At 42.7% G+C, this 24526-nt stretch overlaps 4 protein-coding genes across 4 annotated transcripts in view; 3 read left to right on the top strand and 1 right to left on the bottom strand.

Moving 5' to 3' along the window:
* The window catches only part of LOC136959951 (E3 ubiquitin-protein ligase TRIM39-like), a 210835-nt gene that overhangs the window by 148074 nt on the left and 38235 nt on the right, over positions 1 to 24526 (bottom strand). The window lies entirely within an intron of this gene.
* LOC136959948 (E3 ubiquitin-protein ligase TRIM39-like) overlaps positions 1 to 24526 on the top strand; it is an 88566-nt gene that overhangs the window by 58517 nt on the left and 5523 nt on the right. The gene's annotated exons all lie outside the window — the stretch shown is intronic.
* Positions 2580 to 3737, top strand: LOC136960516 (uncharacterized). Its single transcript, XM_067255026.1, has 3 exons — positions 2580 to 3140; positions 3309 to 3578; positions 3717 to 3737. Exons 1-3 carry the CDS (start codon positions 2580 to 2582, stop codon positions 3735 to 3737), a joined length of 852 nt encoding a protein of 283 aa, XP_067111127.1.
* Positions 18582 to 19950, top strand: LOC136960517 (uncharacterized). Its single transcript, XM_067255027.1, has 3 exons — positions 18582 to 19142; positions 19311 to 19580; positions 19759 to 19950. The coding sequence occupies exons 1-3, from the start codon at positions 18582 to 18584 to the stop codon at positions 19948 to 19950; spliced, it is 1023 nt and encodes a 340-aa protein (XP_067111128.1).

The following is a 24526-nucleotide window of genomic DNA, read 5'->3' on the forward strand; positions in this document are numbered from 1 at the left end:
TGGCTCTGGGCGTACCTATACAGACAAGAACGATTTTGCCAATTTAAAGACTGCTGGCTGTGTATGGATTTCAAAATAAAATCTGTCCAACATGACGGAAAGTGTAGTGCAGATGGGCCAAGTAACAATTATAGCATACTGTTGTAGTATGTAGTGGGCATTGGTTTGCGTATTATTTATTGGAGTCATCTGAGCTACATGGTTGTGTGTAGGCTACTACACATTTCTAATGAGGAATATTGACATATTTATTTGATGCGTTCTATCTGTATAAAAGTATGTCGAATGCTACACATGATGTGGCGTAAACGTCACAATGGTGTATATTCATACTTCAATGAAACATTACAGAGCTACATCACATTTCTTCTGAACAGGCAGGCGAATAGTAACTTGAAGACTATTGTAAGCTTTCTCAGAAGATTTTCTCAGGCTCTTCAGACAATGTTGTGCTTGTTGGTGAGTAATTCTTATTTACACATTAATGTTTCCCCTATTTATTGTAATATTACACAAAACATAATTTTATGCTACATTTAATTCACACTTTCGTTATGCAGTTACCGTAAATATCATGGCTGTACAACTAAGAAAATGTCTCTCAGATTCAAAATTCTAATACATTTAAAGCAAGTTTTGATAATAAATCAATCAATAAAGCTTAATAATTTAATGGCTCTGGTCGGTACCTATACAGACAAGAAAGATGTTGCCAATTTAAAGGACTGCTGGGCTGTATGGATTTCAAAATCAAATCTGTCCTACATGACGGAACGTGTAGTGCAGATGGGCCAAGTAACAATTATCGCATAGCCTACGTGTTGTAGTTTGCATAGTGGGCATTGTTTGCGTATTATTTATTGGAGTCATCCGAGCTACATGCTTGTGTGTAATTACACATTTCTAATGAAGAATATTGACACATTTATTTTACGGACATACTTTCTGTATAAAAAGTATGTTTGAATGCTACACATGATTACGTACAAAAACGTCATAATGGTGTATATTAATACTTCAATTAAACATTATACAGCTACATCACATTTCTTCTGAACAGGCAGGTGAATAGCAACTTGAAGACTTGTATTGTAAGCATTCTCAGAAGATTGTCTCAGGCTATTCAGACAATTTTGTGCTTTTTGGTGAGTAATTCTTATTTACACATTAATGTTTCCCCTACTTATTGTAATCTTAAACGTAAAACATAATTTCATTCTCAATTTAATCCACACTTTCGTTCTGCAGTTACCGTCAATATCATCGCATCAAATACATTTAAAGCAAGTTTTGATACATGGTTTTCTTTTTGTGTTTTGTTATAACTGACCACATCAATAAAAAGAGACTCAAGACTCAGTCCACAAATGGCCTGTAAATCAAACCTCAACAGCATTGCAGTTACAAAAGTTACAAGTTTTCTCTCTCAATTGCTTCACAGCCAATCATCGTGAGCCGACATGCCGATACCAAACTCTTCCAGTCAGGTCAGCTCCTCTCAAATAACACGTTCCCATAATCACTGTTATTGGCCATAGCCTAATGCAGTGGTTTTCAGAGAATTTATTTATGAAAACTAACGATCTATCTGACACAGTTTGATGATCCTGATCACCGTCGTGGGGACAGTGGAAAGAGATCCAAACGGATACTGGTTCGACAAATGGACGGCGCAGAAATGGTAGGAGCCTTATATCAACTTAAACGTAAATGTTTAAACAGCAAACATATACCTCTCTGAGTGACTGTGTCTCTAATGTAGAAAGTTGACCATGATGGGACAACTATTGAAGAGGTGGAAACGGATTGGAAAAATCGGGATGATTTGTCTCTCCAGTCACTCGATGAGGCAGATTTTCTGGTCAGTTGTTTATGCATAGCGATAGGTGAAAGGGATGACACCGAATTGGTAAGATCCTTATTTTACATACACTTGAATGGTTAAATAGCAAACTGGTCAAATACCTCTGAGTGACTGTGTCTCTAATATAGGAAGTGGAACGTGGTGGGAACACTATCCGTCAGACCCAAGATTACGATGACCTCTCTCTCCGTTCAGTCAGCGAGAGAGATTTTCTGGTCAGTTTGTGCATGAAAAGCATCAAGGTACATTACATTTTGAACATAGACTGTGTGAACAATATGTTTCCATCTGACTCACAGTCTGATGAGGACCGTGAATGCCAGCAGAATCCACTTCCGGATAGAAGCCTGGTATGTGTATGTGTGTGGCAAAAGGTCAATGAATTGTCTTTTTCTCTTAGTGCTGAATCAGCTTTTCCCTCATTTACATTTAGTCATTTAGCAGACGCTCTTATCCAGAGCGACTTACAGTAAGTACAGGGACATTCCCCCGAGGCAAGTAGGGTGAAGTGCCTTGCCCAAGGACACAACTTCATTTGGCACGGCCAGGAATCAAACTGGCAACCTCCTGATTAATAGCCCAATTCCCTAACTGCTCAGCCATCTGACCCACCTGACCTCCTCCCTCACCATATGGATATTCATATTTTCACATTTTCCTCTCTGCCCTGTTCCTGCACATTGTACTTTACTCTTGGTCTCCCTAGAATCCTGTTATGGATTACGAAGCCCAGGGCCTTCTTCCTTCCTCGGTGAGAGCCGTGACCAAGCCTTGCATCACTAATGACGTGCACCCCACCATGCTACACGATCAGAAGAGGCGCGACAGGCAGTCCCGTGTCACAAGAGAAAAGGTCATGAAAAGGTTCCAAAAATCCCTGGTTGCCCTGGAACAGGACCTTATGACAGCCAAGGAGGAGATCCTGAACACCAACGAGTACTTCAAAGAGATGTCTCGTGTGAAGAGCCAGGGAAAAGGCCTGATGGGTGCGTCTCTGAGAAGACTTGTTTATAACGTCAGAGGGAGAAGGCTCCAGAGGATTCAGGCGCAGAAGTATATACGGGTCAGCCAAGATTTCGATGCGCTGATCCAAGAGGTGATGAAGGACTGCAGAGATGACTTCAATCTGACGGGCCTGAAGAACTGGCAGAAAGAGGTTAAGAAGCTACGCATGGCCTGCAGGGCCTGCACTGAGAGGATCCAACCACCCGAGGTGTGTAGTTCCCCACCACAGGTCCAACCCTCTCAGGAAGAAAAGCCCTCCATCCAACGCTTTGTAAGTAATCAGTACAGGCGTACTATACGTATTCGTTTATTCAGCTATTGTTTGATTCAAGGTATGGCATGGCACTGTTTGTTGATTATCATCCTAAAGAGCCATGGAAAGATCCCAGGTCCCACATGCCAAAAGGTGATGTCTTCTCTTGTGACTCTGTCTCCCCAGGATCTATCTGAGACAGAGACCACTCCTGTGGTCCCCTTCACCATTGAGGACGACGCCATGGAATCCCCCCCTCTGACTCCTCCTACTCCCGAGGCCCTCCTCTTCGACCAGCAGGTTCCCCGGGCTTTGACTCCCCTCAACCGTGTCACCGTTGGAGTTGTGACTCCGCCTGCTGTGGGGTATTTACCCCCCCCTCGTCTGACACCAATCACCCACTTGAGCGCTGATGTAAAGAGGCTGCTCCAAGGAGGACTGGAAGGGCTCCAACAGGTAGGTCATTATCATCATGGGCAAATATATGATGATATTCACTGTTAAAGCATAAATACATTTAAATTAATTAAATACATTGCGGACTAATGAGGCTGGAAAAGAACCATGATTTCATTGGTTCAATTTTTTTCTCAGCTCAGTGATTCATCCATGTAAGCTTGTGTTCTGCTTTCAGGATGTGATGGAAGAGAAGAAGCCTGGCAAAGGGGAGAGGAAGGACACTGGCAAAGGGGAGAAGACGGCCAAAACACAGTTGTATGTCAAACCACTGCTTGTGTTGGAAGTCAGTAACAAACAGCCAGAGGAATACTCTGTGAACGATGTGAAGGAGGAGAAAAAGAAAAAGAAGAATGTGGGAAAGAGGTGAGGACAGATAGCAGAAAGGCTAAATGGAGGGGGTGGTAGAATGTGGCTAAAGACATCAAGACAGTCATTGTAAGGATGTGAGAATGCGTACTGGTATGGCAGATTACATTTTATGTTTTTTCTTATGATTGACAGGTTTCTCCAGTGGCTGTCGAGCAAACTGATATGCGGCTGTTGTTCAGATGTTTAACAAACATCATGCATGCATACTCATGCTCTTTCTCTCTCTCTGTCTTTCACTACACAGAGATCATGTAGACATACACACATATGACATCATCAGTTACACTCCACCCTTACACACACATACACACACATTCTCTCTCTCTCTCTCTCTCTCTCTCTCTCTCTCTCTCTCTCTCTCTCTCTCTCTCTCTCTCACTCACTCTCACTCTCATATCACAGATGCTTAACTAAATGTTGTTCTCAATAAAGTTATCATTTTGTGTTTCATTTGGTATTGCTTTTTGATGGTTGCCAGCCTAATAAACTATAGCCGACTATTCATTTGGTCATCTCGCACCGTAATACTGTAAGCCTAAATTACTTTGCATGGCAGCCTATTTAAGAAAATAACCCTTTGGTGCACTTTATCTGTAAAACAGAGACTACTTGTTACCAACCGTTATGTTAGAATGTGAACACAGCTGGTCTTCCTCCTCCATTACACATTGTGGTGCATGGAACACGTTTTTCAGTTGTTTTTATTGACCAGAACCATACTTTAAAAACACATGAATATGCACAGCATGGAGTGCATGTGGAAGAGGGAACATGTAAACCTTTTAAACCGACTTACCAAAGTAATTGATCGCCAAGCCCTGTATGATGCAGAATCCTTCTCCGAGGACATAGTAGCCATACGAGTTGGTGACTGTGGCGAGGAGGGTGACGGGAAAGTAAATAAGTCTGAGGATGAGGATGTTTAGAGGGGTGATGAGGGTGTGTTTCTGTTCCGGGGCGGTACTAATATGACCAGGAAGTTGTTGGAGACGAGGGTGAGAAGGAACAGGAGGAAGACCAGCATGCTGTGGTCATCCTGGGGAAAGACTGTGGACACTGCCAGCTCCATGCCAGTTCTGGATGTGCCAGCTGTACCCGCTGTGGTCTAGAACCAGACCTCAGTCCAGACCCACTTGCTCCCCACGTCTAGTTGAACCCAAGCAGAACACTTCAGCACCAACTGGAACCACAAACTCTTGACCACAGTTCTGACTGGAGCCATAAGAAACGCTGAATCCAAAACCAGCAACGAACACCAAGATTTCAACCTCAGGTAAAACTGGAAGTCATTTGTCTCTGTGTGTGGGGTCAGATGGCTGAGCGGTTAGGGAATCGGGCTGGTAATCTGAAGGTTGCCAGTTTGATTCCCGGCAGTGCCAAATGACGTTTTGTCCTTGGGCAAGACACTTCACCCAACTTGCCTCGGGGGAATGTCCCTGTACTTACTGTAAGTCGCTCTGGATAAGAGCGTCTGCTAAATGACTAAATGTAAATGTAATGTGTGTGCATAATAGATCGTGATGTGTAGGGACGTTGCTTCGAATCCTAGGTTTGTGTTTCTTGAATGAGGAATTGAGAACGACGTTGTGTGGGGAGAGAGCTTTATCAGTCTCCGACTTTCTCTCTGTGTGATCTTCACTCAGTTCAGACTGCTAACATTTACATTTACATTTATTCATTTAGCACACGCTCTTATCCAGAGCGACTTACAGTAAGTACAAGGACATTCCCCCCGAGGCAAGTAAGGTGAAGTGCCTTACCCAAGGACACAACATCATTTGGCACGGCCGGGAATCGAACTGGCAACCTTCTGATTACTAGCCCAATTCCCTAACCGCTCAGCCACCTGACCCCTGGAGTGAGTGCTTCAACAGAAACAGTGCAGAGGGAAAATGCTGCCTAGAGGATTTCCCAAAGCATCCTTGTGGCCTTGTGTTTATCAGGAGGCCCAGCACCCTGCAACAGACTCATCCACTCTCCCTTCTGCAAGCCTCATTGTTGGCATCTAACAGAAATAAGCGCAGCTCGTTCAGGCAGGGCAATCGGGCAGCGCGCGTCAGTCATTGGGGACGTAAGGCGTCTTACTCCACCTTCCTTCCTCTGCCCACTACCACACCCATGTTAGCAGCGCATATCCATTGGGCCACGTCCGATAAGGCGTCTTTAAAAGACACGCGGATATGCCCACACTCACCCCGGTTGTTGTATGATCAGTGCTGCTGCCGCCCTCCACCATCCCCTTTCTCCCCCGTGCTGTCTGTCTGTTCGATACCTCCGGGGGATTATATCTCTATTGCTCCCTGCCTCATATGTCATGTATGTATGTGTTGCATCGAGGAGGCAGGGAGTGCTTCCCTTAGATCATCCACTCCGCCAAAGTTAAATCTACATGTCCATGTCATGTAACAATAAATGCTCAAATCTAATACGTGATTGTCTTGACTGAACTACTCTTTCTCTGAGTTCACAAACACAATTCTAACAGGTTTCATACATACATGCTCTAGATATCGATGAAACATTCCAAATTCCACAACATCCGTGTGTATGAAAAGCCTGTGTCTTCAATGGCACGACTGCCTTATTCCAGGGGCTGTAACGGAGAGATTATCATCCCAGCCACTTGTCAAATTTGGCTCTGAGATTAAGACCCGGAGTGTTGATATAAGTACATTCGACCATTTCTGAGGAAGAGGAAATGTTTCTCATTGTTTTGTGGGTTACACAGCTGTGTGTGTGGTGCCAGTAATGCCTTCAGCAAAAATCGGGTACACTGCTTCTGGTAATAATGTGTGTGTGTGTTTTTTGCCTTATAGTCTTTGGATTCTTGGAGAGCATATCAAGTGTGTTTGTGTTGGATGTGTGGGTGTATGCTGGAATTAGTCACATTTATTTAGAGGTGAAATATGAAATATTTAAACAATCTAGATGGAAATACTGAGGACAAAAGACTGTGAAGCCAGTCCCTTCTTCCATGTATATGGTTTATGGCCCCTAAAGCTGAACTTTGTATCTCAGTCTGTATTACCTGTCAACGTGTCAGAAACTGTTTCGTATTCCATTCCTGTCTTCACCTTGTCATCTATTTGCTCAGGTGAAATATCACATCGAAAGACATTTCTGTGATTGATATAATGTGTCAAAGCCACATTATATCAATCAAGTTGAAAATATCCGTGTCACAGATGGACTGCTCTCTTTCAATTATTGAGAATGTACAGATTTTGTCAGTTGTCGTAATATGAAATGACATACATTCCAACCATTTTTAGAAATACTTTTCTATTTTCAAATTATTTACTGTTTTCTACTCTGTGATTACTTGAAAGCAAAAGTGATTAAGGTAATTGGGAATTGATTTTTTTACAGAATGATCAGCATTCCCATACCTCTGATAGATGGAGATGTAGTTTGTGTAAGTGTGAAACAGGTAGAAAGAGAGGGAGAACATGAGAGATTGAGTGTGATATTTTTTTACCTCCAGTCTCCCTATACAACCATGTAACACAATTTCCACTATGTACTTCAATGTACCAAAACATCCCAGCCCTATCAATCAACAATGTATGTCTCTGGGTGGGTATGGGTAGAAAACATTGGAGTCTATAAGCGTCCAATAAAACGCTTGGTATCATCCTTGTGACAGATCGGTGTTGAGATTGGGCATGGTTTCATTATAAGCAAAAGTCCTAGCATGTCCTGTATTGACATGGTCACCTATCTGTTCAGTAAATATTTTAACCTTGAAGGTAAGACATTTGACATAAGCTCTGAAAGAAATTGAGAGACCACTGCACCTTTTTCTTTCACTTTCAAAAGCTTTAGGACAATTATTTGACATTTTGAGTAAGGAACAGAAGGGTAAACATGTGCAGTACCCTTCTGTTTCTTGCTCAAAATTGTCGGCCCTTATTGGGAAGCTACAATAACTCCCTTTAAAATGACGACTTGATACAGTTCCTCTCCTGCACTGAACCTCTTCTGCAGCAGGAACAGTTCACTTGGATTGGCGCAGCTGGCGGGGCCAGCTAGCGAGAGATGGTGTCATGCAAAGTAGCTATCTAAAATGTTTTCGAGGCAGTCGTACTACTTTCCTTAAAAAATAAATAAAAGAAAAGCCTAGTAATAATAATTAAATGGCTCTGGGCGTACCTATACAGACAGGAAAGATTTTGCCAATTTAAGGACTGCTGGCTGTGTATGGATTTCAAAATAAAATCTGTCCAACATGACGGAACGTGTAGTGCAGATGGGCCAAGTAACAATTATAGCATACTGTTGTAGTATGTAGTGGGCATTGGTTTGCGTATTATTTATTGGAGTCATCTGAGCTACATGGTTGTGTGTAGGCTACTACACATTTCTAATGAGAAATATTGACATATTTATTTGATGCGTTCTATCTGTATAAAAGTATGTCCGAATGCTACACATGATGTGGCGTAAACGTCACAATGGTGTATATTCATACTTCAATGAAACATTACAGAGCTACATCACATTTCTTCTGAACAGGCAGGCGAATAGTAACTTGAAGACTATTGTAAGCTTTCTCAGAAGATTTTCTCAGACTCTTCAGACAATTTTGTGCTTGTTGGTGAGTAATTCTTATTTACACATTAATGTTTCCCCTATTTATTGTAATCTTACACAAAACATAATTTTATGCTAAATTTAATTCACACTTTCGTTATGCAGTTACCGTAAATATCATGGCTGTACAACTAAGAAAATGTCTCTCAGATTTAAAATTCTAATACATTTAAAGCATATCAAAGTTTTGATAATAAATCAATCAATAAAGCTTAATAATTTAATGGCTCTGGTCGGTACCTATACAGACAAGAAAGATGTTGCCAATTTAAAGGGCTGCTGGGCTGTATGGATTTCAAAATCAAATCTGTCCTACATGACGGAACGTGTAGTGCAGATGGGCCAAGTAACAATTATCGCATAGCCTACGTGTTGTAGTTTGCATAGTGGGCATTGTTTGCGTATTATTTATTGGAGTCATCTGAGCTACATGCTTGTGTGTAATTACACATTTCTAATGAAGAATATTGACACATTTATTTTACGGACATACGTTATGTATAACAAGTATGTTTGAATGCTACACATGATTACGTACAAAAACGTCATAATGGTGTATATTCATACTTCAATTAAACATTATACAGCTACATCACATTTCTTCTGAACAGGCAGGTGAATAGCAACTTGAAGACTTGTATTGTAAGCTTTCTCAGAAGATTTCCAAAGGCTAATCAGACAATTTTGAGCTTTTTGGTGAGTAATTCTTATTTACACATTAATGTTTCCCCTACTTATTGTAATCTTAAACGTAAAACATAATTTCATTCTCAATTTAATCCACACTTTCGTTATGCAGTTACCGTCAATATCATCGCATCAAATACATTTAAAGCAAGTTTTGATACATGGTTTTCTTTTTGTGTTTTGTTATAACTGACCACATCAATAAAAAGAGACTCAAGACTCAGTCCACAAATGGCCTGTAAATCAAACCTCAACAGCATTGCAGTTACAAAAGTTACAAGTTTTCTCTCTCAATTGCTTCACAGCCAATCATCGTGAGCCGACATGCCGATACCAAACTCTTCCAGTCAGGTCAGCTCCTCTCAAATAACACGTTCCCATAATCACTGTTATTGGCCATAGCCTAATGCAGTGGTTTTCAGAGAATTTATTTATGAAAACTAACGATCTATCTGACACAGTTTGATGATCCTGATCACCGTCGTGGGGACAGTGGAAAGAGATCCAAACGGATACTGGTTCGACAAATGGACGGCGCAGAAATGGTAGGAGCCTTATATCAACTTAAACGTAAATGTTTAAACAGCAAACATATACCTCTCTGAGTGACTGTGTCTCTAATGTAGAAAGTTGACCATGATGGGACAACTATTGAAGAGGTGGAAACGGATTGGAAAAATCGGGATGATTTGTCTCTCCAGTCACTCGATGAGGCAGATTTTCTGGTCAGTTGTTTATGCATAGCGATAGGTGAAAGGGATGACACCGAATTGGTAAGATCCTTATTTTACATACACTTGAATGGTTAAATAGCAAACTGGTCAAATACCTCTGAGTGACTGTGTCTCTAATATAGGAAGTGGAACGTGGTGGGAACACTATCCGTCAGACCCAAGATTACGATGACCTCTCTCTCCGTTCAGTCAGCGAGAGAGATTTTCTGGTCAGTTTGTGCATGAAAAGCATCAAGGTACATTACATTTTGAACATAGACTGTGTGAACAATATGTTTCCATCTGACTCACAGTCTGATGAGGACCGTGAATGCCAGCAGAATCCACTTCCGGATAGAAGCCTGGTATGTGTATGTGTGTGGCAAAAGGTCAATGAATTGTCTTTTTCTCTTAGTGCTGAATCAGCTTTTCCCTCATTTACATTTAGTCATTTAGCAGACGCTCTTATCCAGAGCGACTTACAGTAAGTACAGGGACATTCCCCCGAGGCAAGTAGGGTGAAGTGCCTTGCCCAAGGACACAACTTCATTTGGCACGGCCAGGAATCAAACTGGCAACCTCCTGATTAATAGCCCAATTCCCTAACTGCTCAGCCATCTGACCCACCTGACCTCCTCCCTCACCATATGGATATTCATATTTTCACATTTTCCTCTCTGCCCTGTTCCTGCACATTGTACTTTACTCTTGGTCTCCCTAGAATCCTGTTATGGATTACGAAGCCCAGGGCCTTCTTCCTTCCTCGGTGAGAGCCGTGACCAAGCCTTGCGTCACTAATGACGTGCACCCCACCATGCTACACGATCAGAAGAGGCGCGACAGGCAGTCCCGTGTCACAAGAGAAAAGGTCATGATAAGGTTCCAAAAATCCCTGGTTGCCCTGGAACAGGACCTTATGAAAACCAAGGAGGAGATCCTGAACACCAACGAGTACTTCAAAGAGATGTCTCGTGTGAAGAGCCAGGGAAAAGGCCTGATGGGTGCGTCTCTGAGAAGACTGGTTTATAACGTCAGAGGGAGAAGGCTCCAGAGGATTCAGGCGCAGAAATATATACGGGTCAGCCAAGATTTCGATGCGCTGATCCAAGAGGTGATGAAGGACTGCAGAGATGACTTCAATCTGACGGGCCTGAAGAACTGGAAGAAAGAGGTTAAGAAGCTACGCATGGCCTGCAGGGCCTGCACTGAGAGGATCCAACCACCCGAGGTGTGTAGTTCCCCACCACAGGTCCAACCCTCTCAGGAAGAAAAGCCCTCCATCCAACGCTTTGTAAGTAATCAGTACAGACGTACTGTACGTATTCGTTTATTCAGCTATTGTTTGATTCAAGGTATGGCATGGCACTGTTTGTTGATTATCATCCTAAAGAGCCATGGGAAGATCCCAGGTCCCACATGCCAAAAGGTGATGTCTTCTCTTGTGACTCTGTCTCCCCAGGATCTATCTGAGACAGAGACCACTCCTGTGGTCCCCTTCACCATTGAGGACGACGCCATGGAATCCCCCCCTCTGACTCCTCCTACTCCCGAGGCCCTCCTCTTCGACCAGCAGGTTCCCCGGGCTTTGACTCCCCTCAACCGTGTCACCGTTGGAGTTGTGACTCCGCCTGCTGTGGGGTATTTACCCCCCCCTCGTCTGACACCAATCACCCACTTGAGCGCTGATGTAAAGAGGCTGCTCCAAGGAGGACTGGAAGGGCTCCAACAGGTAGGTCATTATCATCATGGGCAAATATATGATGATATTCACTGTTAAAGCATAAATACATTTAAATTAATTAAATACATTGCGGACTAATGAGGCTGGAAAAGAACCATGATTTCATTGGTTCAATTTTTTTCTCAGCTCAGTGATTCATCCATGTAAGCTTGTGTTCTGCTTTCAGGATGTGACGGAAGAGAAGAAGCCTGGCAAAGGGGAGAGGAAGGACACTGGCAAAGGGGAGAAGACGGCCAAAACACAGTTGTATGTCAAACCACTGCTTGTGTTGGAAGTCAGTAACAAACAGCCAGAGGAATACTCTGTGAACGATGTGAAGGAGGAGAAAAAGAAAAAGAAGAATGTGGGAAAGAGGTGAGGACAGATAGCAGAAAGGCTAAATGGAGGGGGTGGTAGAATGTGGCTAAAGACATCAAGACAGTCATTGTAAGGATGTGAGAATGCGTACTGGTATGGCAGATTACATTTTATGTTTTTTCTTATGATTGACAGGTTTCTCCAGTGGCTGTCGAGCAAACTGATATGCGGCTGTTGTTCAGATGTTTAACAAACATCATGCATGCATACTCATGCTCTTTCTCTCTCTCTGTCTTTCACTACACAGAGATCATGTAGACATACACACATATGACATCATCAGTTACACTCCACCCTTACACACACATACACACATATTCTCTCTCTCTTTCTCTCTCTCTCTCTCTCTCTCTCTCTCTCTCTCTCTCTCTCTCTCTCTCTCTCTCTCTCTCTCTCTCTCTCTCTCTCTCTCTCTCTCTCTCTCTCTCTCTCTCTCTCTCTCTCTCTCTCTCTCTCTCTCTCTCTCTCTCTCTCTCTCTCTCTCTCGCTCTCTCTCTGTCTCACACACACACATATTCACTCTCTCTCTTTCTCTCTCTCTCTCTCTCTCTCTCTCTCTCTCTCTCTCTCTCTCTCTCTCTCTCTCTCTCTCTCTGTCTCTCTCTCTCTGTCTCTCTCTCTCTCTCTCTCTCACTCTCATATCACAGATGCTTGACTAAATGTTGTTCTCAATAAAGTTATCATTTTGTGTTTCATTTGGTATTGCTTTTTGATGGTTGCCAGCCTCATAAACTTTTGCCGACTATTCATTTGGTCATCTCGCACCTTAATACTATAAGCCTAAATTACTTTGCATGGCAGCCTATTTAAGAAAATAACCCTTTGGTGCACTTTATCTGTAAAACAGAGACTACTTGTTACCAACCGTTATGTTAGAATGTGAACACAGCTGGTCTTCCTCCTCCATTACACATTGTGCCAGCTGTACCCGCTGTGGCCTAGAACCAGACCTCAGTCCAGACCCACTTGCTCCCCACGTCTAGTTGAACCCAAGCAGAACACTTCAGCACCAACTGGAACCACAAACTCTTGACCACAGTTCTGACTGGAGCCATAAGAAACGCTGAATCCAAAACCAGCAACGAACACCAAGATTTCAACCTCAGGTAAAACTGGAAGTCATTTGTCTCTGTGTGTGGGGTCAGATGGCTGAGCGGTTAGGGAATCGGGCTAGTAATCTGAAGGTTGCCAGTTTGATTCCCGGCAGTGCCAAATGACGTTTTGTCCTTGGGCAAGACACTTCACCCAACTTGCCTCGGGGGAATGTCCCTGTACTTACTGTAAGTCGCTGTGGATAAGAGCGTCTGCTAAATGACTAAATGTAAATGTAATGTGACTGCATAATAGATCGTGATGTGTAGGGACGTTGCTTCGAATCCTGGGTTTGTGTTTCTTGAATGAGGAATTGAGAACGACGTTGTGTGGGGATAGAGCTTTATCGGTCTCCGACTTTCTCTCTGTGTGATCTTCACTCAGTTCAGACTGCTAACATTTACATTTACATTTATTAATTTAGCAGACGCTCTTATCCAGAGCGACTTACAGTAAGTACAAGGACATTCCCCCCGAGGCAAGTAAGGTGAAGTGCCTTACCCAAGGACACAACATCATTTGGCACGGCCGGGAATCGAACTGGCAACCTTCTGATTACTAGCCCAATTCCCTAACCGCTCAGCCACCTGACCCCTGGAGTGAGTGTTTCAACAGAAACAGTGCAGAGGGAAAATGCTGCCTAGAGGATTTCCCAAAGCATCCTTGTGGCCTTGTGTTTATCAGGAGGCCCAGCACCCTGCAACAGACTCATCCACTCTCCCTTCTGCAAGCCTCATTGTTGGCATCTAACAGAAATAAGCGCAGCTCGTTCAGGCAGGGCAATCGGGCAGCGCGCGTAAGTCATCGGGGACGTAAGGCGTCTTACTCCACCTTCCTTCCTCTGCCCACTACCACACCCATGTTAGCAGCGCATATCCATTGGGCCACGTCCGATAAGGCGTCTTTAAAAGACGCGCGGATATGCCCACACTCACCCCGGTTGTTGTATGATCAGTGCTGCTGCCGCCCTCCACCATCCCCTTTCTCCCCCGTGCTGTCTGTCTGTTCGATCCCTCCGGGGGATTATATCTCTATTGCTCCCTGCCTCATATGTCATGTATGTATGTGTTGCATCGAGGAGGCAGGGAGTGCTTCCCTTAGATCATCCACTCCGCCAAAGTTAAATCTACATGTCCATGTCATGTAACAATAAATGCTCAAATCTAATACGTGATTGTCTTGACTGAACTACTCTTTCTCTGAGTTCACAAACACAATTCTAACAGGTTTCATACATACATGCTCTAGATATCGATGAAACATTCCAAATTCCACAACATCCGTGTGTATGAAAAGCCTGTGTCTTCAATGGCACGACTGCCTTATTCCAGGGGCTGTAACGGAGAGATTATCATCCCAGCCACTTGTCAAATTTGGCTCTGAGATTAAGACCCGGAGTGTTGATATAAGTACATTCGACCATTTCTGAGGAAGAGGAAATGTTTCTCATTGTTTTGTGGGTTACACAGCTGTGTGTGTGGTGCCAGTAATGCCTTCAGCAAAAATCGGGTACACTGCTTCTGGTAATAATGTGTGTGTGTGTGTTTTTTGCCTTCTAGTCTTTGGATTCTTGGAGAGCATATCAAGTGTGTTTGTGTTGGATGTGTGGGAGTATGCTGGCATTAGTCACATTTATTTAGAGGTGAAATATGAAATATTTAAACAATCTAGATGGAAATACTGAGGAAAAAAGACTGTGAAGCCAGTCCCTTCTTCCATGTATATGGTTTATGGCCCCTAAAGCTGAACTTTGTATCTCAGTCTGTATTACCTATCAACGTGTCAGAAACTGTTTCGTATACCATTCCTGTCTTCACCTTGTCATCTATTTGCTCAGGTGAAATATCACATCGAAAGACATTTCTGGGGTTCAAAGCCACATTATATCAATCAAGTTGAAAATATCTGTGTCACAGATGGACTGCTCTCTTTCAATTATTGAGAATGTACAGATTTTTTCAGTTGTCGTAATATGAAATTACATACATTACAACCATTTTTAGAAATACATTTCTATTTTCTAATTATTTACTGTTTTCTACTCTGTGATCAATTGAAAGCAAAAGTGATTACGGTAATTGGGAATTGATTTTTTTACAGAATGATCAGCATTCCCATACCTCTGATAGATGGAGATGTAGTTTGTGTAAGTGTGAGACAGGTAGAAAGAGAGGGAGAACATGAGAGATTGAGTGTGATATTTTTTACCTCCAGTCTCCCTATACAACCATGTAACACAATGTCCACTATGTACTTCAATGTACCAAAACATCCCAGCCCTATCAATCAACAATGTATGTCTCTGGGTGGGTATGGGTAGAAAACATGGAGTCTATCAGTGTTTCCAATAAAACGCTTGGTATCATCCTTGTGACAGATCGGTGTTGAGATTGGGCATGGTTTCATTATAAGCAAAAGTCCTAGCATGTCCTGTATTGACATGGTCACCTATCTGTTCAGTTAATATTTTAACCTTGAAGGTAAGACCTTTGACATAAGCTCTGGAAGAAACTGAGAGACCACTGCACCTTTTTCTTTCACTTTCAAAAGCTTTAGGACAATTATTTGACATTTTGAGTAAGGAACAGAAGGGTAAACATGTGCAGTACCCTTCTGTTTCTTGCTCAAAATTGTCGGCCCTTATTGGGAAGCTACAATAACTCCCTTTAAAATGACGACTTGATACAGTTCCTCTCCTGCACTGAACCTCTTCTCCAGCAGGAACAGTTCACTTGGATTGGCGCAGCTGGCGGGGGCCAGCTAGCGAGAGATGGTGTCATGCAAAGTAGCTATCTAAAATGTTTTCGAGGCAGTCGTACTACTTTTCTTTAAAAATAAATAAAAGAAAAGCCTAGTAATAATAATGACATGGCTCTGGGCGTACCTATACAGACAAGAACGATTTTGCCAATTTAAGGACTGCTGGCTGTGTATGGATTTCAAAATAAAATCTGTCCAACATGACGGAAAGTGTAGTGCAGATGGGCCAAGTAACAATTATAGCATACTGTTGTAGTATGTAGTGGGCATTGGTTTGCGTATTATTTATTGGAGTCATCTGAGCTACATGGTTGTGTGTAGGCTACTACACATTTCTAATGAGGAATATTGACATATTTATTTGATGCGTTCTATCTGTATAAAAGTATGTCGAATGCTACACATGATGTGGCGTAAACGTCACAATGGTGTATATTCATACTTCAATGAAACATTACAGAGCTACATCACATTTCTTCTGAACAGGCAGGCGAATAGTAACTTGAAGACTATTGTAAGCTTTCTCAGAAGATTTTCTCAGGCTCTTCAGACAATGTTGTGCTTGTTGGTGAGTAATTCTTATTTACACATTAATGTTTCCCCTATTTATTGTAATATTACACAAAACATAATTTTATGCTACATTTAATTCACACTTTCGTTATGCAGTTACCGTAAATATCATGGCTGTACAACTAAGAAAATGTCTCTCAGATTCAAAATTCTAATACATTTAAAGCAAGTTTTGATAATAAATCAATCAATAAAGCTTAATAATTTAATGGCTCTGGTCGGTACCTATACAGACAAGAAAGATGTTGCCAATTTAAAGGACTGCTGGGCTGTATGGATTTCAAAATCAAATCTGTCCTACATGACGGAACGTGTAGTGCAGATGGGCCAAGTAACAATTATCGCATAGCCTACGTGTTGTAGTTTGCATAGTGGGCATTGTTTGCGTATTATTTATTGGAGTCATCCGAGCTACATGCTTGTGTGTAATTACACATTTCTAATGAAGAATATTGACACTTTTATTTTACGGACATACTTTCTGTATAAAAAGTATGTTTGAATGCTACACATGATTACGTACAAAAACGTCATAATGGTGTATATTAATACTTCAATTAAACATTATACAGCTACATCACATTTCTTCTGAACAGGCAGGTGAATAGCAACTTGAAGACTTGTATTGTAAGCTTTCTCAGAAGATTGTCTCAGGCTATTCAGACAATTTTGTGCTTTTTGGTGAGTAATTCTTATTTACACATTAATGTTTCCCCTACTTATTGTAATCTTAAACGTAAAACATAATTTCATTCTCAATTTAATCCACACTTTCGTTATGCAGTTACCGTCAATATCATCGCATCAAATACATTTAAAGCAAGTTTTGATACATGGTTTTCTTTTTGTGTTTTGTTATAACTGACCACATCAATAAAAAGAGACTCAAGACTCAGTCCACAAATGGCCTGTAAATCAAACCTCAACAGCATTGCAGTTACAAAAGTTACAAGTTTTCTCTCTCAATTGCTTCACAGCCAATCATCGTGAGCCGACATGCCGATACCAAACTCTTCCAGTCAGGTCAGCTCCTCTCAAATAACACGTTCCCATAATCACTGTTATTGGCCATAGCCTAATGCAGTGGTTTTCAGAGAATTTATTTATGAAAACTAACGATCTATCTGACACAGTTTGATGATCCTGATCACCGTCGTGGGGACAGTGGAAAGAGATCCAAACGGATACTGGTTCGACAAATGGACGGCGCAGAAATGGTAGGAGCCTTATATCAACTTAAACGTAAATGTTTAAACAGCAAACATATACCTCTCTGAGTGACTGTGTCTCTAATGTAGAAAGTTGACCATGATGGGACAACTATTGAAGAGGTGGAAACGGATTGGAAAAATCGGGATGATTTGTCTCTCCAGTCACTCGATGAGGCAGATTTTCTGGTCAGTTGTTTATGCATAGCGATAGGTGAAAGGGATGACACCGAATTGGTAAGATCCTTATTTTACATACACTTGAATGGTTAAATAGCAAACTGGTCAAATACCTCTGAGTGACTGTGTCTCTAATATAGGAAGTGGAACGTGGTGGGAACACTATCCGTCAGACCCAAGATTACGATGACCTCTCTCTCCGTTCAGTCAGCGAGAGAGATTTTCTGGTCAGTTTGTGCATGAAAAGCATCAAGGTACATTACATTTTGAAGATAGACTGTGTGAACAATATGTTTCCATCTGACTCACAGTCTGATGAGGACCGTGAATGCCAGCAGAATCCACTTCCGGATAGAAGCCTGGTATGTGTATGTGTGTGGCAAAAGGTCAATGAATTGTCTTTTTCTCTTAGTGCTGAATCAGCTTTTCCCTCATTTACATTTAGTCATTTAGCAGACGCTCTTATCCAGAGCGACTTACAGTAAGTACAGGGACATTCCCCCGAGGCAAGTAGGGTGAAGTGCCTTGCCCAAGGACACAACTTCATTTGGCACGGCCAGGAATCAAACTGGCAACCTCCTGATTAATAGCCCAATTCCCTAACTGCTCAGCCATCTGACCCACCTGACCTCCTCCCTCACCATATGGATATTCATATTTTCACATTTTCCTCTCTGCCCTGTTCCTGCACATTGTACTTTACTCTTGGTCTCCCTAGAATCCTGTTATGGATTACGAAGCCCAGGGCCTTCTTCCTTCCTCGGTGAGAGCCGTGACCAAGCCTTGCATCACTAATGACGTGCACCCCACCATGCTACACGATCAGAAGAGGCGCGACAGGCAGTCCCGTGTCACAAGAGAAAAGGTCATGAAAAGGTTCCAAAAATCCCTGGTTGCCCTGGAACAGGACCTTATGACAGCCAAGGAGGAGATCCTGAACACCAACGAGTACTTCAAAGAGATGTCTCGTGTGAAGAGCCAGGGAAAAGGCCTGATGGGTGCGTCTCTGAGAAGACTTGTTTATAACGTCAGAGGGAGAAGGCTCCAGAGGATTCAGGCGCAGAAGTATATACGGGTCAGCCAAGATTTCGATGCGCTGATCCAAGAGGTGATGAAGGACTGCAGAGATGACTTCAATCTGACGGGCCTGAAGAACTGGCAGAAAGAGGTTAAGAAGCTACGCATGGCCTGCAGGGCCTGCACTGAGAGGATCCAACCACCCGAGGTGTGTAGTTCCCCACCACAGGTCCAACCCTCTCAGGAAGAAAAGCCCTCCATCCAACGCTTTGTAAGTAATCAGTACAGACGTACTGTACGTATTCGTTTATTCAGCTATTGTTTGATTCAAGGTATGGCATGGCACTGTTTGTTGATTATCATCCTAAAGAGCCATGGAAAGATCCCAGGTCCCACATGCCAAAAGGTGATGTCTTCTCTTGTGACTCTGTCTCCCCAGGATCTATCTGAGACAGAGACCACTCCTGTGGTCCCCTTCACCATTGAGGACGACGCCATGGAATCCCCCCCTCTGACTCCTCCTACTCCCGAGGCCCTCCTCTTCGACCAGCAGGTTCCCCGGGCTTTGACTCCCCTCAACCGTGTCACCGTTGGAGTTGTGACTCCGCCTGCTGTGGGGTATTTACCCCCCCCTCGTCTGACACCAATCACCCACTTGAGCGCTGATGTAAAGAGGCTGCTCCAAGGAGGACTGGAAGGGCTCCAACAGGTAGGTCATTATCATCATGGGCAAATATATGATGATATTCACTGTTAAAGCATAAATACATTTAAATTAATTAAATACATTGCGGACTAATGAGGCTGGAAAAGAACCATGATTTCATTGGTTCAATTTTTTTCTCAGCTCAGTGATTCATCCATGTAAGCTTGTGTTCTGCTTTCAGGATGTGATGGAAGAGAAGAAGCCTGGCAAAGGGGAGAGGAAGGACACTGGCAAAGGGGAGAAGACGGCCAAAACACAGTTGTATGTCAAACCACTGCTTGTGTTGGAAGTCAGTAACAAACAGCCAGAGGAATACTCTGTGAACGATGTGAAGGAGGAGAAAAAGAAAAAGAAGAATGTGGGAAAGAGGTGAGGACAGATAGCAGAAAGGCTAAATGGAGGGGGTGGTAGAATGTGGCTAAAGACATCAAGACAGTCATTGTAAGGATGTGAGAATGCGTACTGGTATGGCAGATTACATTTTATGTTTTTTCTTATGATTGACAGGTTTCTCCAGTGGCTGTCGAGCAAACTGATATGCGGCTGTTGTTCAGATGTTTAACAAACATCATGCATGCATACTCATGCTCTTTCTCTCTCTCTGTCTTTCACTACACAGAGATCATGTAGACATACACACATATGACATCATCAGTTACACTCCACCCTTACACACACATACACACACATTCTCTCTCTCTCTCTCTCTCTCTCTCTCTCTCTCTCTCTCTCTCTCTCTCTCTCTCTCTCTCTCTGTCTCTCTCTCTCTCTCTCTCTCACTCACTCTCACTCTCATATCACAGATGCTTAACTAAATGTTGTTCTCAATAAAGTTATCATTTTGTGTTTCATTTGGTATTGCTTTTTGATGGTTGCCAGCCTAATAAACTATAGCCGACTATTCATTTGGTCATCTCGCACCGTAATACTGTAAGCCTAAATTACTTTGCATGGCAGCCTATTTAAGAAAATAACCCTTTGGTGCACTTTATCTGTAAAACAGAGACTACTTGTTACCAACCGTTATGTTAGAATGTGAACACAGCTGGTCTTCCTCCTCCATTACACATTGTGGTGCATGGAACACGTTTTTCAGTTGTTTTTATTGACCAGAACCATACTTTAAAAACACATGAATATGCACAGCATGGAGTGCATGTGGAAGAGGGAACATGTAAACCTTTTAAACCGACTTACCAAAGTAATTGATCGCCAAGCCCTGTATGATGCAGAATCCTTCTCCGAGGACATAGTAGCCATACGAGTTGGTGACTGTGGCGAGGAGGGTGACGGGAAAGTAAATAAGTCTGAGGATGAGGATGTTTAGAGGGGTGATGAGGGTGTGTTTCTGTTCCGGGGCGGTACTAATATGACCAGGAAGTTGTTGGAGACGAGGGTGAGAAGGAACAGGAGGAAGACCAGCATGCTGTGGTCATCCTGGGGAAAGACTGTGGACACTGCCAGCTCCATGCCAGTTCTGGATGTGCCAGCTGTACCCGCTGTGGTCTAGAACCAGACCTCAGTCCAGACCCACTTGCTCCCCACGTCTAGTTGAACCCAAGCAGAACACTTCAGCACCAACTGGAACCACAAACTCTTGACCACAGTTCTGACTGGAGCCATAAGAAACGCTGAATCCAAAACCAGCAACGAACACCAAGATTTCAACCTCAGGTAAAACTGGAAGTCATTTGTCTCTGTGTGTGGGGTCAGATGGCTGAGCGGTTAGGGAATCGGGCTGGTAATCTGAAGGTTGCCAGTTTGATTCCCGGCAGTGCCAAATGACGTTTTGTCCTTGGGCAAGACACTTCACCCAACTTGCCTCGGGGGAATGTCCCTGTACTTACTGTAAGTCGCTCTGGATAAGAGCGTCTGCTAAATGACTAAATGTAAATGTAATGTGTGTGCATAATAGATCGTGATGTGTAGGGACGTTGCTTCGAATCCTAGGTTTGTGTTTCTTGAATGAGGAATTGAGAACGACGTTGTGTGGGGAGAGAGCTTTATCAGTCTCCGACTTTCTCTCTGTGTGATCTTCACTCAGTTCAGACTGCTAACATTTACATTTACATTTATTCATTTAGCACACGCTCTTATCCAGAGCGACTTACAGTAAGTACAAGGACATTCCCCCCGAGGCAAGTAAGGTGAAGTGCCTTACCCAAGGACACAACATCATTTTGCACGGCCGGGAATCGAACTGGCAACCTTCTGATTACTAGCCCAATTCCCTAACCGCTCAGCCACCTGACCCCTGGAGTGAGTGCTTCAACAGAAACAGTGCAGAGGGAAAATGCTGCCTAGAGGATTTCCCAAAGCATCCTTGTGGCCTTGTGTTTATCAGGAGGCCCAGCACCCTGCAACAGACTCATCCACTCTCCCTTCTGCAAGCCTCATTGTTGGCATCTAACAGAAATAAGCGCAGCTCGTTCAGGCAGGGCAATCGGGCAGCGCGCGTCAGTCATTGGGGACGTAAGGCGTCTTACTCCACCTTCCTTCCTCTGCCCACTACCACACCCATGTTAGCAGCGCATATCCATTGGGCCACGTCCGATAAGGCGTCTTTAAAAGACGCGCGGATATGCCCACACTCACCCCGGTTGTTGTATGATCAGTGCTGCTGCCGCCCTCCACCATCCCCTTTCTCCCCCGTGCTGTCTGTCTGTTCGATACCTCCGGGGGATTATATCTCCATTGCTCCCTGCCTCATATGTCATGTATGTATGTGTTGCATCGAGGAGGCAGGGAGTGCTTCCCTTAGATCATCCACTCCGCCAAAGTTAAATCTACATGTCCATGTCATGTAACAATAAATGCTCAAATCTAATACGTGATTGTCTTGACTGAACTACTCTTTCTCTGAGTTCACAAACACAATTCTAACAGGTTTCATACATACATGCTCTAGATATCGATGAAACATTCCAAATTCCACAACATCCGTGTGTATGAAAAGCCTGTGTCTTCAATGGCACGACTGCCTTATTCCAGGGGCTGTAACGGAGAGATTATCATCCCAGCCACTTGTCAAATTTGGCTCTGAGATTAAGACCCGGAGTGTTGATATAAGTACATTCGACCATTTCTGAGGAAGAGGAAATGTTTCTCATTGTTTTGTGGGTTACACAGCTGTGTGTGTGGTGCCAGTAATGCCTTCAGCAAAAATCGGGTACACTGCTTCTGGTAATAATGTGTGTGTGTGTTTTTTGCCTTATAGTCTTTGGATTCTTGGAGAGCATATCAAGTGTGTTTGTGTTGGATGTGTGGGTGTATGCTGGAATTAGTCACATTTATTTAGAGGTGAAATATGAAATATTTAAACAATCTAGATGGAAATACTGAGGACAAAAGACTGTGAAGCCAGTCCCTTCTTCCATGTATATGGTTTATGGCCCCTAAAGCTGAACTTTGTATCTCAGTCTGTATTACCTGTCAACGTGTCAGAAACTGTTTCGTATTCCATTCCTGTCTTCACCTCGTCATCTATTTGCTCAGGTGAAATATCACATCGAAAGACATTTCTGGGGTTCAAAGCCACATTATATCAATCAAGTTGAAAATATCTGTGTCACAGATGGACTGCTCTCTTTCAATTATTGAGAATGTACAGATTTTTTCAGTTGTCGTAATATGAAATTACATACATTACAACCATTTTTAGAAATACTTTTCTATTTTCTAATTATTTACTGTTTTCTACTCTGTGATCAATTGAAAGCAAAAGTGATTACGGTAATTGGGAATTGATTTTTTTACAGAATGATCAGCATTCCCATACCTCTGATAGATGGAGATGTAGTTTGTGTAAGTGTGAGACAGGTAGAAAGAGAGGGAGAACATGAGAGATTGAGTGTGATATTTTTTACCTCCAGTCTCCCTATACAACCATGTAACACAATGTCCACTATGTACTTCAATGTACCAAAACATCCCAGCCCTATCAATCAACAATGTATGTCTCTGGGTGGGTATGGGTAGAAAACATGGAGTCTATCAGTGTTTCCAATAAAACGCTTGGTATCATCCTTGTGACAGATCGGTGTTGAGATTGGGCATGGTTTCATTATAAGCAAAAGTCCTAGCATGTCCTGTATTGACATGGTCACCTATCTGTTCAGTAAATATTTTAACCTTGAAGGTAAGACCTTTGACATAAGCTCTGGAAGAAACTGAGAGACCACTGCACCTTTTTCTTTCACTTTCAAAAGCTTTAGGACAATTATTTGACATTTTGAGTAAGGAACAGAAGGGTAAACATGTGCAGTACCCTTCTGTTTCTTGCTCAAAATTGTCGGCCCTTATTGGGAAGCTACAATAACTCCCTTTAAAATGACGACTTGATACAGTTCCTCTCCTGCACTGAACCTCTTCTCCAGCAGGAACAGTTCACTTGGATTGGCGCAGCTGGCGGGGGCCAGCTAGCGAGAGATGGTGTCATGCAAAGTAGCTATCTAAAATGTTTTCGAGGCAGTCGTACTACTTTTCTTTAAAAATAAATAGAAGAAAAGCCTAGTAATAATAACTAGAGAGGATACAATTTCTGGGGAAATTGTAGGGTGTGCTTGCTTGCGTCGGTTGCACAGGGGTCTGTATATTTTATATAAAAATGCATCGGGCCTACTTATTATTTATAAAGATTACATAGATTTAAAAGCATCTTTTTTTTGCTGCTCATTTACAACTCAAAATACGAGTGAAGTGTAGAATGAAATATGATGTCTTCTCATTTCCCCTGCAAGAGGCAGCTGACAGGCTGAATCAAAACGAATACATTTGGCAGACCGGTGTAAAAATTGACCTAATCTCTATGACTTAAACGTCCTTTTAAGTTGTCCCTTCTCTCGATATTTTCAGGCATTTAGCCTACTCATATTGCATTCATTCATTAATAAAGAACCCCCTTTGAAGATTATTCTACGACTTTACCGGCAGAAGATAGAATCGCGATT

Source organism: Osmerus mordax, chromosome 17, assembly GCF_038355195.1.
Source record: "Osmerus mordax isolate fOsmMor3 chromosome 17, fOsmMor3.pri, whole genome shotgun sequence".
Taxonomy (NCBI): domain Eukaryota; kingdom Metazoa; phylum Chordata; class Actinopteri; order Osmeriformes; family Osmeridae; genus Osmerus; species Osmerus mordax.